At 41.4% G+C, this 13,574-nt stretch overlaps 1 protein-coding gene across 1 annotated transcript in view; it reads left to right on the forward strand.

Moving 5' to 3' along the window:
* SVOPL (SVOP like) overlaps positions 1-11,017 on the forward strand; it is a 79,682-nt gene extending 68,665 nt beyond the window's left edge. Inside the window, 1 exon segment of the mRNA XM_024128910.1 lies at positions 10,856-11,017. Coding sequence (XP_023984678.1) covers positions 10,856-11,017 — 162 coding nt within the window.
* Positions 11,018-13,574: the final 2,557 nt, after the last annotated feature.

The raw sequence follows: 13,574 nt of genomic DNA on the forward strand, positions 1-13,574 counted from the left end.
AAAAAAAAAAAAAAAAAAAAAATCAAGCCCTTTTTCATGCTGAAAAATGTCATATGTATACTCCAAAGATTACTTTCAAGAACTTTGTCAGTTCTGTATTGTTGAATGTCTAGACTATTTGATATTTGTCTATTATAAACAACAGTTATAAGCACCCTTGTGCTTACATTTTTATCCAACTATGCAATTATCTCTTTAGGATAATTCCTAGAAATTGGATTGGTAGGTCAGGGGGTCTGCTTATTTTCCATTTTGATACATTGTGCGAAAATTCTCTTTGGGAAGGTTGTACCAGTGTGTTAGGCCTTGCTGCTTCACATACTGGTCAACTAGTTTTGTTTGTCTTTTTCATCTTTGCCAATATTACTGGCAATAAATGACATCTCTTTGATATTATAATTCACGTTTCTTCGCTTAGGAATGAAACTGAATGTTCTTTTCATATTTTAATTGGCTATCTTTTTTAGCTTGTTCACTCAGGTCCTTGTCCATTTTTCAATTTGATCTTTAATACATTGATTTGTAAGAGTCCTTCATATATATGAAGGATTTTAATCATCTTCCTGACATACTGCAAATGTTCCTCCCAACTTTTTGTCTTTCCTTCTTGTTTACTCTTTCTCTGTACAGAAACTTAAAGTTCATAGACACTCAAATTTATCAATATTCATGATTAGAATTCTGAGAATACACATGTCTTTTCTTCCAGTCCTTCTCTGGCCTTGTCTTTTTTTGGGGAAAAGGTGTGTAAACTTTTTATTGAAATGACATACATACAAAAGTGGCCATATCATAAGTGTACAACTTAATCAATTCTCAGAGTGAAATGCATCCCAAATTCTGACCCAGAAATCCCTGATGTGCCCTCTTTCAGGCCATCATAGTATCGAAGTGTGAGGTCTAATGCAGGAAACAGCTTTATGATTTCCTATATGGCAGGCCAGTTGTCCCTACACTATTTATTTATTTAACTATTTATTTCATTTATTTACCTATATTTTTACTCATGGATTAGAAATGTCTGCTTATATTCCCACAATCACTTGGTCTATTTCTAGCCTTGCTATTTCAGTCCATTGATCTGTGTGGTTTTGTCATTGTCATATTCTTTTCATTAGTCAGATGGGGTTTATAGTTCATTTTCAAAACTGGTTGTGTAGGCTCCGCCTCATTGCTCTTCTTTCTCAGATAAGATTTAGAATCATGTGCAATGTGCCTCCCTTGTCTGCCCAAATCCTACTAAGATTTTAATTAAGTCATTAAATGAATCAGTTAATTTAGGAAAAGTTGACTTTTTTTCTTAGTGTTGTCTTCCCATAGAAGAACAGGGTTCTTCTCTCCATTTGTTCAATGTTTCTTCTGTGTTCCTTGCTGGGATTTTGTTTTCTTCAAATAGATCCTGCACATCTTGTTAAGTTTATTCTTAGGCATTTAAAGGCTTTTCATTGTTATTGCAAATAGATGATTTTCTTTCATTATAACTTCTAGTCTAACATTCTAACTAGCTATTTGTATTTAGAGAGGCTATTAAGTTTTTTGTCTATTGATTTTCAAACCGCCAGCTTACTGAACTCATTCTGATGGGTTTTCATTTGAGTCTCTGAGTCTTTCAGGTTTATCATTGATCTGTCCTGTGATTTCAATCTATCCCTCCGTGTTGAATCCTTCTGGTCAGCATTTTAATGTTAAGATTCCATAGCTTACAAACTGGAATGTGAACTCCATTGACTCACTCTTTCCTCTTCTTTCCAGTCAAACTACTTAAAAGAGTTCTCTTCCTCCTCACTGTCCTCATTTCCTTCCCCCACTCACTTGTCCACCTGCTCCAAGTGGCTGCACAACCTTCCTGACTCCAACGGAATGCTTGATAAGCTCTCTGAGCGCCACGTCTCTAAATCCAAATGTCGTTTTAGCCCTCCATTTTGCGGGACCTCTCCTTCACACACAGTTCTGATGGTCACGCCCCCGTGCTCTGTCCCCTTCCTACGGCATCGTCGCCTCGCATTTTGTGGCCTTCCCCCTGCATCTTCCACTGCTCTTTCTCAGTCTCTCTGTGGTACACACCTTCCTCTACACTCTTTCTTTATTATTGAGGATTCTTTATTTTTTTATACAGCAGGTTCTTATTAGTTATCTAATTTATGCAAATTAGTGTATGTATGTCAATCCCAATCTCCCAATTCATCCCCGCCCCCCCCACTGAGGATTCTTATTGCTCAATATTAGATCCTCATCTTTTCATATTTTACTTTCCACTTAGGTGATTTCACCCATTTTTATGATTTTAGTCACCAACTATAGGCTCATGACTCCCATCTTTATGTCTCTAGTCTAGGCCTTTCTTCTGAGCTGCGATTCATACATCCATTCACCTCCTCGATATTTCTGCTTGAATGTCTCAAACTCACCTTAAATTCACCACGTCCAATATTAAAATCATGACATTTCTCCCCAAACCCACTCCTCTTCACAGTTTCCATCAGTGCATGGCATCACTACCCAACCTGGAACTGTCCTTTGCTGTTCCTTTCTCTCTCATCATCATAGCCAGTCCCCAAACCATGTGGATTTAACATCCTAATAATAGATGCTGAATCCTTAATCTTATCTCCTTTTCCACCACCAGCATCACTCTGGTTTGAACTACCATCACCTTTTCCTGGATGGCTAAGGTAGCGTCCTGCCTGGTCTTCTCTGTATGCTCTCACTCTCCTTCAACTCATTTTCCTCACCGCATCCGTGTAGATCTTACATTGTTCTTGTGCTTAAACTCTTTTTTTTTTTTTTTTTTTTTTTTTTGCGGTACGCGGGCCTCTCACTGTTGTGGCCTCTTCCGTTGCGGAGCACAGGCTCCGGACGCGCAGGCTTAGCGGCCATGGCTCACGGGCCCAGCCGCGCCGCGGCACGTGGGATCCTCCCGGACCGGGGCGCGAACCCGTGTCCCCTGCGTCGGCAGGCGGACGCGCAACCGCTGCGCCCCCAGGGAAGCCCCCGTGCTTAAACTCTTTATCATCTTGCCCTTGCCATTCCTCAACAATAAAAACAAAATCCTCAACATGTACTATGCGGCTGTAGCAATGAGGCCCCCACCTTGTACTCTTACCTGCTTGTAAAATTTCAAACACAGTAATGTGTAACTGAGAAAGGAATAATTCTCTGTAATTCTATCACCAGAGATAACCACCAGTGTATGTCTTAATGGTTTGGGGTATATTCTTCCAGATGCTTTTTTATGCATATATATTATGTCTCTCTTGGTACATCTGTTATTATCAGTAATATACCAGAGTTGTATGTGTGTATCTATAAACTTATTACATACATATTATACTAGAGGCTTGTAAACATGTAGATAGACTTACTTAATAAATATCTACATCTATCTATATATCTACCTGTTACGGTCACCTGCAAAGACAGATGGAACTTCACTCCTCCCCACCCCCCAAAAAACTGGGGGTCAGATGTCAAGACTGATGTCACATACACACACCAAGAGGGTATGAAAGGTTTATTGTTTAATTACATAGCTGAGATCTCTGGGAGAGCAGGGTAGCCCTCTCAGGCAGATCCAAAATGGCCTGAGGGAGCAGGCAAGGAGATTGGCTGGGGTTTTCCTTGCGGCCGGATTTGAGCATTTCCATGCTAGGGCCATGGCTTGTGTGGTTTGAATCTCCTGCCAGTACCAAAGGATGAAGCATCCAGGCTTTCTTACCAGTTTGTTCAGAAATAGGGGCACAAGAGGAAGAGGGAAGGGTGAGGCTTAAAGGCTGTCAGCAGTCATCAAGTGGAGTCAGACTCCTCTTTACACTATGTATCCACGTGTGTGAGTACACATCTGGATAGGCCCATGTTCAAACATACACATACACAAAGCTGTCCAACCATCCGTCTCTCCACACACACCTACATATATATCTACATATTGCAACTGCCTTTTGTCATTAATAATCATTTTATGTTAGTGTGTGGAGATCAACCTCATTCTCTTATGTAGCTGCATAGATTGCCATTGTAGGGATGTGTATAATTAGATAGCCATTACCTTGGTGATGAAGTTGTTTCTAATGTTATTTCCTTCTGCTTTTACAAACCACGGGGCACTGAACATCACGCACAACTTTGTAACTGTGCAACTGTGTTAGTCATTGAGCTCTCTTATGTTCTGGATACTGTGAAAACCCAGGTCCCAGATTCTCTGAAGTGACATTCTAGTGGAGAATAGACAAGGGACAAACAGTTTGCTAACATGTTCAATATGATTACTGATATAAACACATATAACACAGGGGAAGGAGATGGTGATGGGAGCGGTCTGCTATATCGGGTGGTTAGGGAGAGCCTCTACGATAGGGCAGAGTCACGTGGGAATGACCACGGAGTATGTCTAAGGAAAAGCATTCTTTTTTTCTTATTTTATAAATTTATTTATTGTATTTATTTTATTTTTCGCTGCATCGGGTCTTGGTTGCTGCACGCGGGCTTTCTCTAGTTGCAGCAAGCGGGGGCTACTCTTCGTTGCAGTGCGCCGGCTTCTCATTGTGGTGGCTTCTCTCGTTGCAGAGCATGGGCTCGAGGAGCGCGGGCTTTGGTAGTTGTGGCATGCGGGCTCAGTAGTTGTGGCCCACGGGCTCTCGAGCACAGGCTCAGCAGTTGTGGCGCACGGGCCTAGTCGCTCCGCGGCATGTGGGATCTTCCCAGACCAGGGCTTGAACCTGTGTCCCCTGCACGGCAGGCGGATTCCTAACCACTGCGCCACCAGGGAAGCCCAGGAAAAGCATTCTTATGTAGAAAAAGCCTGCTGAATAATTTTGAGGTCAAAGGGTGTACATATTTTAAATTACAATGGATCTTTTTAAAAAATTTATATACTCCTTGATATATTATTAACACACTCTTAAACAAGCATCCCTATTTCTTTCCATCATCACTAAAAACCCTTTTTTTAACCTTTTTTGATATGGTGGACAATAAATCATATCTCATCTTAATTTGTACTTTATTAGTAAGGCTGAGCATCTTTCATCTGTTTATTATCCATTTGTATTTTTTTTGTAAACTGCTTATTTATGGGATTTGCTAAAATTTCTTCAGGCCATTAGCTGTTTATTATTATACTACAGCTATTTTTTCATTGTTCATGGTTTGCCTTATGATGTTACTATCAAAGGTTTTGGCATGCAAAATATAAATTTTTTTGTAGTCAACTTACCAATTATTTTCACTTAAGGACTTAGTGTTTTGGGTCATGCTTAGTGGCCTTCATTAATCCATATTTCTAAAAATGTTTCTTAAACACTGAAAGTTCAAAGGCTTTCAGTGTTTCATCTAAACATTAAATTCTTCGATTTATTCACAATTTACTGATGCTTAAGACCTGAGGTAAAGGTCCAGCTTTAAAAAGCAACAAAACAAACTGATTTAATGAGCCTGATTCAATAAATCCAAGAGAGAGAACCGGGGAACCAGAGGTCTTCAAGCCTTTGCAGCACTTTTCTTTGGCCAGGCAGAGGAAGAGGCTGCCGAGATTACTAGGAAGCTGGAGAAACAGGAGAAGAAACACTTGAAGAAGGAAAAGAAAAGGCTGGCTGCGATTGTCCTGGCACCTTCAGAAAACAGCTGTAGGACCCCGGAGGAATGTGAGGGGACAAGTGAAAGAGGCAAAAAGCGGCAAAAGCCCCAGGAGGCTCCTCAGGAGAATGCGCCGGCTTCTCATTGTGGTGGCTTCTCTCGTTGCAGAGCATGGGCTCGAGGAGCGCGGGCTTTGGTAGTTGTGGCATGCGGGCTCAGTAGTTGTGGCCCACGGGCTCTCGAGCACAGGCTCAGCAGTTGTGGCGCACGGGCCTAGTCGCTCCGCGGCATGTGGGATCTTCCCAGACCAGGGCTTGAACCTGTGTCCCCTGCACGGCAGGCGGATTCCTAACCACTGCGCCACCAGGGAAGCCCAGGAAAAGCATTCTTATGTAGAAAAAGCCTGCTGAATAATTTTGAGGTCAAAGGGTGTACATATTTTAAATTACAATGGATCTTTTTAAAAAATTTATATACTCCTTGATATATTATTAACACACTCTTAAACAAGCATCCCTATTTCTTTCCATCATCACTAAAAACCCTTTTTTTAACCTTTTTTGATATGGTGGACAATAAATCATATCTCATCTTAATTTGTACTTTATTAGTAAGGCTGAGCATCTTTCATCTGTTTATTATCCATTTGTATTTTTTTTGTAAACTGCTTATTTATGGGATTTGCTAAAATTTCTTCAGGCCATTAGCTGTTTATTATTATACTACAGCTATTTTTTCATTGTTCATGGTTTGCCTTATGATGTTACTATCAAAGGTTTTGGCATGCAAAATATAAATTTTTTTGTAGTCAACTTACCAATTATTTTCACTTAAGGACTTAGTGTTTTGGGTCATGCTTAGTGGCCTTCATTAATCCATATTTCTAAAAATGTTTCTTAAACACTGAAAGTTCAAAGGCTTTCAGTGTTTCATCTAAACATTAAATTCTTCGATTTATTCACAATTTACTGATGCTTAAGACCTGAGGTAAAGGTCCAGCTTTAAAAAGCAACAAAACAAACTGATTTAATGAGCCTGATTCAATAAATCCAAGAGAGAGAACCGGGGAACCAGAGGTCTTCAAGCCTTTGCAGCACTTTTCTTTGGCCAGGCAGAGGAAGAGGCTGCCGAGATTACTAGGAAGCTGGAGAAACAGGAGAAGAAACACTTGAAGAAGGAAAAGAAAAGGCTGGCTGCGATTGTCCTGGCACCTTCAGAAAACAGCTGTAGGACCCCGGAGGAATGTGAGGGGACAAGTGAAAGAGGCAAAAAGCGGCAAAAGCCCCAGGAGGCTCCTCAGGAGAATGGAATGAAGACCCATCTGTCTCCTTCTCCAAGCCCCCCAGAAAGAAATCTTTTTCCAAGGAGGAGCTGGTTAGTAGTGATCTTGAGGAAACGGCTGGCAGTGGAAGTCTTAGCAAGAAGAAGAAATCTTTCCCCAAAGAGGGACCAGTTTGCGACCCTGAGGAGTCAGGAAACAAGAAGGTCCCCAGGCAAAAGAGGAAATTCTCTTCCAAGGAGCAGCCACTCAGCAGTGGACCTGAAGAGGCTGCTGCCAGCAAGAGCAGCAGCTCCAAGAAAAACAAAAAGCTCTGAAACCTCTCCCAGGAAAATTAGAATGGACATTTCCCTAGTAGGGCATAACTTGCAGACGTATTTCCCAACCCATCCCCTATAGCTCAATAAAAACAAAAACAAAACAAAATAAGCCAACAAAGCAACAAAACAGTGCTTAGCTGGTTGTTCCCAGGCCATTAATCATCCTTTTGTCTGGCTCCTCTCATGTGATATAACATGCCCCTATTATAATAACCAACTTTCCATAAATTCTTGGATCTATTTTGTGACTCATTGTTTTACTGATCTATTTTGGCACTGATATCATATTGCTGATGATTGGAACTTTGTTTAGTGCCTCTTAGCCGAATAACCTCCCCAGATTCCCTCACCCGCACATGTTTTCAGAAGTGTCTTGATTTTAGACATGTTAATGCTTTCAAATTAACTTTAGAATCAGTTTTTCCCCCCACATTGACTCAAAAATACTACTGGGATTTTGATCGAGAATCCATTAGAGTTACTACAGATTACTTTGAGAACCATTTTTTAAAACAATACTGCATTTTTCTAAGAACTAAACAAATTTATTCAATTTTTCATGTCCCTTAGTAGGGACATGAAAAATATCTTCATATATGTAATACATTTCTTAAGTTTATTCCTAAGTATTTTATTTTTGTTCCTATTTATCTGTGTCCAACAAAGTTAATATGCTATATTTTCATTCTATTCAATGTTATTTTTTATTTTTCTTGAGACTTCTTTGACCTGTGGATTGTTTAGAAGTGTTTGGAGATTTTGCTGTCATCTTTATTTCTAGCTTTGATAGCATTTGAGTCAGAGAACACATTCTATAATTTCAATTCTTTTAAATCCTTTGAGATTAATGTTATGGCCCAGAACGAGGTCTATCTTGGTGAATGTTCCATGGGCAGGAAAGAACGTGTATTCTGCTGTTTGTTGGGTGGGTGTTCTATAAATGTCAGTGAGATCCTGTTGGTTGATGGTGTCATAAAGTTCTATATCCTGCTGATTTTGTCTAGTAGTTTGTCAGTTGAGAGAGGGGTATTGAAGTCTCCAACTATATGTAGATTTGTTTCTCCTTTCAGTTTTTTTCTGCAAGAATGTAATTTGAAGCTCTTTGGTGTATAAACCTTTAGGAGTGTTTTCTTGTTGGACTGAACCTTTTATCATTGTGTAATATCCCTCTTTGTCCCTGGTCTGGGCTGATTTTTAGAAGTAGAGATTTACAGATCTGTTTTTTGATACAGTGGATCTGGAGTGGGGCCTGAAAATATGCATTTTAACAAAATTCCCAGATGATTTTCAGTGTTTTTGGTTTATTTGGTTTTTTTGGATATATACCCAGGAATGGAATTGCTGGGTCACATGGTAGTTCTATTTTTAGCTTTCTGATAAATCTCCATACTGTTTTCCACCGTGGCTGCATTCTCACCAACAGTGCACAAAGGTTCCCTTTTCTCCACATCCTCGCCAACATGTTATTTGTGTTTTTGATTATAGTCATTCTGACAGGTGTGAGGTGATATCTCATTGTAGTTTTGATTTGCACTTCTCTGATTAGCCACGTTGAGCACCTGCTAACATGCACATGTGCCTGTGAGCCGTCTGCATTTCCTCTTTGGCCGGATGATTTTTATAATTAGGTATTACTCAGTTCTTGCTTACAAACAATAGAAATTGACTTTGGTTAACTTAGGCAGAAAGGAATTTATTTTTTAAATTTTATTTTTGGCCATGCTGTGCAGCATACAGGATCTTAGTTCCCTCACCAGGGATTGAACCTGTGCCCCGTGCAGTGGAAGTGCGGAGTCTTAACCACTGGACCGCCAGGGACATCCCAGAAAGGGATTTATTGAAAGAATATCCAGTAACACTGACTTGATTGCTAGAGTCCTGCTAGGAAGCAGAGCCCTAAACCCCTCTAGGGAAGCCAAAGAAATGAAGGAATTGCTCTCCCTGATCCTAGTTGGTAGAGCACAAAGTTTTATGACCTAAACTTAACCATCAGGCTCTCACACCGTTTCAGACTTTAAATCTGGTGCAAAGAATATGAAGTAGAGCTAGTTTAGAATTCAGCCTTGTTGGTGGTGAGAATTTTGGTGTCAAAACAGAAGTGGCAGTAATGGCAGAATCTGGACACATGCCTAACTGTGGCATCATTTGGTCATGGTTCAGACTGCCTGGTCTCCTTTGGTTTCTACCCCTTTTCCCTTTTATCGTCCCGGTTTCCCAAAACTCCTGTTTGGCAAAAATTGTAACATATTTTTTTCGGGGAGATAAAATCAGAAAATAATAACTATCAATCACTTGCTAGGTCAACTATGAAATAGTAAATGTGGTTCATATCATGGGTTCTGTTTGCCTGAGAAGTGGAATGATTTACTGTTTTAGAAGGCAAATAGGTGGACTTCCCTGGTGGTCCAGTGGTTAAGACTCTGCGCATCCAATGCAGGGGGTGCGGGTTCGATCCCTGGTTGGGGAGCTAAGAGGCCACATGCTGTGTGGCACAGACCCCCCAAAAAAACACAAAAAGGTCAAGTAGGCCTTATACACAGGATGGGCTCTCAAATTGTGCAGCCTGGGGGGCCTTAGTGGTGGTGGCAGCAAAAGGGATCTGTTATGTGTCAGGGATCTGTGACTTTGGACAAGTAAGTCACTTAGCCCTTCCTTACTCTAGGATTATCTGTAAAGTGAAGAGGTTGGACTAAGACCAAAGACTAGACTAGTGTCTAGGTCTCCAAACTGCAATATTCTGTGACTCTAGAGAGCCTCGTTGTTCCTTAATCGTTTCAGTTAACCATCCTTGTGAGATTAGGTGACAACTACCATGTGCTTGGCTTTTTGCTAACTTTGGGCAGAGTCCTAGGGAAACTGATGTGTGAGGTGGAGTGTCTAAACCGGCGGCCCCCCACCTTTTTGGCACCAGGGACTGGTTTTGTGGAAGGCAATTTTCCACGGATGGGGGTGTGGGAGGGGGAGATGCCTCAGGTGGTAATGCGAGCGACGGGGAGCGCAGATGAAGCTTCACTCGCTTGCCCATCACTCACCTCCCGCTGTGCGGCCTGGTTCCTAACAGGCTGCAGACGGGTACCGGCCTCTGGCCCGGGGGTTGGGGACCCCCGGTCTAAACTAACCAGCATCAGGATGAGAATGGTGTCCATTTTTTCTGCGGTAAGTTTTGATTGGCTGTGACCCATGAAGCATCATGAACACAGACATGTTATCATTTCAGAGACCGGGAGATTACATCTATTCCCAAGACTTCCTCCTGGTTCACCCTGTCAGAACTGAAGAGGGAAAGCAGACTTTTAGCAGAGGCGGTACTGCAGGAAAGGAGAGGGTTACAAGTTAAACAAGCTGAACTGGTATGGGAGAGGGGGTAGGAAAACAGGCAGCTCTCCCATCTTCCCCAGGTACCGCGTTGCTCTGGAGAAGCCTGAGGGGTGAATGCAGGGAGAAGTCTGACTTGGCCAGTGCATGTTAATGTCGCTCGCAGCTCATGGAAGAGTCGCACAAAATTGCCTACAGTAGCTTGGCCCAAATAAATAATAGACCGAGGATGTCAGGAATGCACAAGTTACAGAATGGCGCAAAGCCCTTTGTTTACATATTTGGTGAATTCTTATTTTCCCTTCAGCAAAAAAATCAGTTTAAAAGTGACTGGAGCACAATCTATTTAGTCATTCCTTGTGCTTTGCAGGTTCTCATGAGTGCATCATTTCTGGGAGCCTTGTGTCTTTTCTCATCTGTCTGTGTTGTGTGTGCCATTTCTGCATTTACTCTCCCTATTGAGACCAAAGGACGGGCCCTACAGTTAAGTGATGCAGGACTCTCTAAAGCGTTCTCAACTAACACCTTTTGACCAAAGGAAATAAGCTTGGAGTATGGAAATTCTTTTAAGCAGAGGATGATGCCCAAGTCTGTGCTAACACAACGGTACATCTGTTTAGCTGGTTCCAGTAGAAAAACTGGGTATCCAGTGTTTCTGCATATAACTAACTTTGAGCAGCAAACCGATTATTCACTCCAAGCCTTTCCTTCCTGTAAAAGTTGACTAAGATGAATGATATTATTGACACCTCAGCTTTCTACCCTTCCCACTTTTCTGTTTGTAAGCATTGCTGCAGAGCTAAATGTGGCCAGAGGAGCAGAAACAGCTATTTGCATTGCCCTTAGGATCACAGGGTCATTACTGTCGGCCCAGCTACCTTTCCCCCAATTTTATCAGTTGCCTGTGGTAAGACTGGAGGCAAAAACTTCTGCGCTGCCCCAGTTGTCATCCAATACTAACAGACACAAAGTGCATAAAAAAGGATATCCCAAAAATATAAGGTATGCTCCCGGGGGCAAAGTTGTATCAGAGATGGCCTCTCCTAGCCCCCTGAAGGTTGGTTCCATCTCAAAGTACAGCTGGTGGCTCTTTCCCTGCCTTAAATGCAAAGCTTGTGGGTGGTATGCAAGGGTGTGTGTGTGTGCGCGTGCACACGCCCACATGGGAAAGGGGGAGAACAGTTGGGGTTAGCTGTACACGGTTGACCACTGAACAGCAGGGGGGTTAGAAGCACCAACCCTCCAGGCTGTCAAAAATGCCAATAAAACTTATAGTCAGCCTTTGGTATCCACAGTTACTCGCATCTGTGGATTCAACCAACCACAGATCGTGGATTGTATAGTACTAGAGTATTTACAACTGGAAAAAAAAATCCATGTAAACGTGGACCCGCACAATTCAAACCCACGTTATTCAAGGGTTAACTGTAGTCTGATCTGAGCTGCCGCATCTAAATGGGACTGTGAAGTCATCGTGCTCCTTTGGCTGAACGTGGCTTGCCTTCTCTCCCATATCCTATTTATAGTGAACCATGGACACTTGTTAATGTCTGTGAGTAGTTGGAAGGTATTTTTGAGTAACGGGGCGGGGGACAAAACTAAAAAAAACCCGATTTACACCAGTCTTAAGGTTTTTGCTTGCCCTAGATCCAAAATGTGTTATTCCATTTCCCCCCCTCCCTTTTTTTTTTTTTTTTTTTTGCGGTACGTGGGCCTCTCACTGCTCTGGCCTCTCCCGTTGCGGAGCACAGGCTCCGGACGCGCAGGCTCAGCGGCCATGGCTCACGGGCCCAGCCGCTCCGCGGCATGTGGGACCTTCCCGGATCGGGGCACGAACCCGTGTCCCCTGCATCGGCAGGCGGACTCTCAACCACTGTGCCACCAGGGAAGCCCCTCCCCCTAACTTTTTAATACTCATTTTAATCACAGATTAGATAACCTGCTATGTAATTATAAATTTAGGGCTTTGTTTAGATTCCTTACTTGGAAAGGTGACCCATTCATTGATATACCTGAAGCCAGGGATTGAATTAGGTGATTCAAATGATTCCTTTTAATCTTAAAGGATTGTCACATGCTTCAAACAGATGAGGAAACTAAGGCAAAAGGAAAGTTGAGTAACTTGTATAAAGGAACACACTACATACTGTCGGACTGGAATTTAAATTAGATTGCAAAATAAATTAAGTGATGCTAAATCTTATGCTAATTTTCTGTGGTGGTGGCTTTTAAGTAGTAACAATACATATAAAATGAAACCTGGCTCAACTCACTTGCTTTATGGATTTTCAATTCAAGCCCTAGCCACTTATGAAGACCATTCCCTCTTTTGTTGACTGGGACTTGGTTTTAGGAGTGTAGTGAAATTATTTTGCATGTATGTTTACAAGACATTAATCAGTCCCTACCACTTTAACATGCGGCTACAATAAATACAATTGTATGGGCATGTAGCCCTTGATGGCTCTGCCACACAATGGCTATATGTCTTTGGGCATATCTTAAAAGGTGTCTGTGTGTATCTCAGTGTTGTGAGCACTTAACACATGAAACTCTCTGGCGACTGATGCAATAAAACTAGAACTATTTAAAACATGCCAAAAAATTTAACTTTCAACAGCACAGACAGCATCCCTAATAATTTGGATGAACCAACCTGGTCAATAGTTTAATAGTAGTAATTCCACTTTAGAATGACTCTAAAAAGCTCTTCTATTTGGATGAACCCGGTAAATAATCAAAGAACTCTTGAAAGAAGTATTTATAATGTGACCTTTTTCCCTGAATGATGTCTGTATTGCACTAGAATAACTGAATTATAAAGGTACTATTACACTTACACAAAGGTAAATGTTTGTTAGACCCTTAATTCCTCATAAGCTTATTAAAGAACCTTCTATTACTAGTTTTTAGTGTCAGATAGTTGAATATGGAGAAGACTTTTTAAAAAATTAAATGTATTATCTAATAAATTACTCATTTTCCAGCAACTTAAATGAATGAAATAAAGACCTGCAAACCTATGTCTACCAAAGAAGAAAAATATATTTTTATCTTCACAAAGAGCTGTGGCACATTTAAAAACACCT

Source organism: Physeter macrocephalus, chromosome 5 (genome assembly GCF_002837175.3).
Source record: "Physeter macrocephalus isolate SW-GA chromosome 5, ASM283717v5, whole genome shotgun sequence".
NCBI lineage: Eukaryota > Metazoa > Chordata > Mammalia > Artiodactyla > Physeteridae > Physeter > Physeter macrocephalus.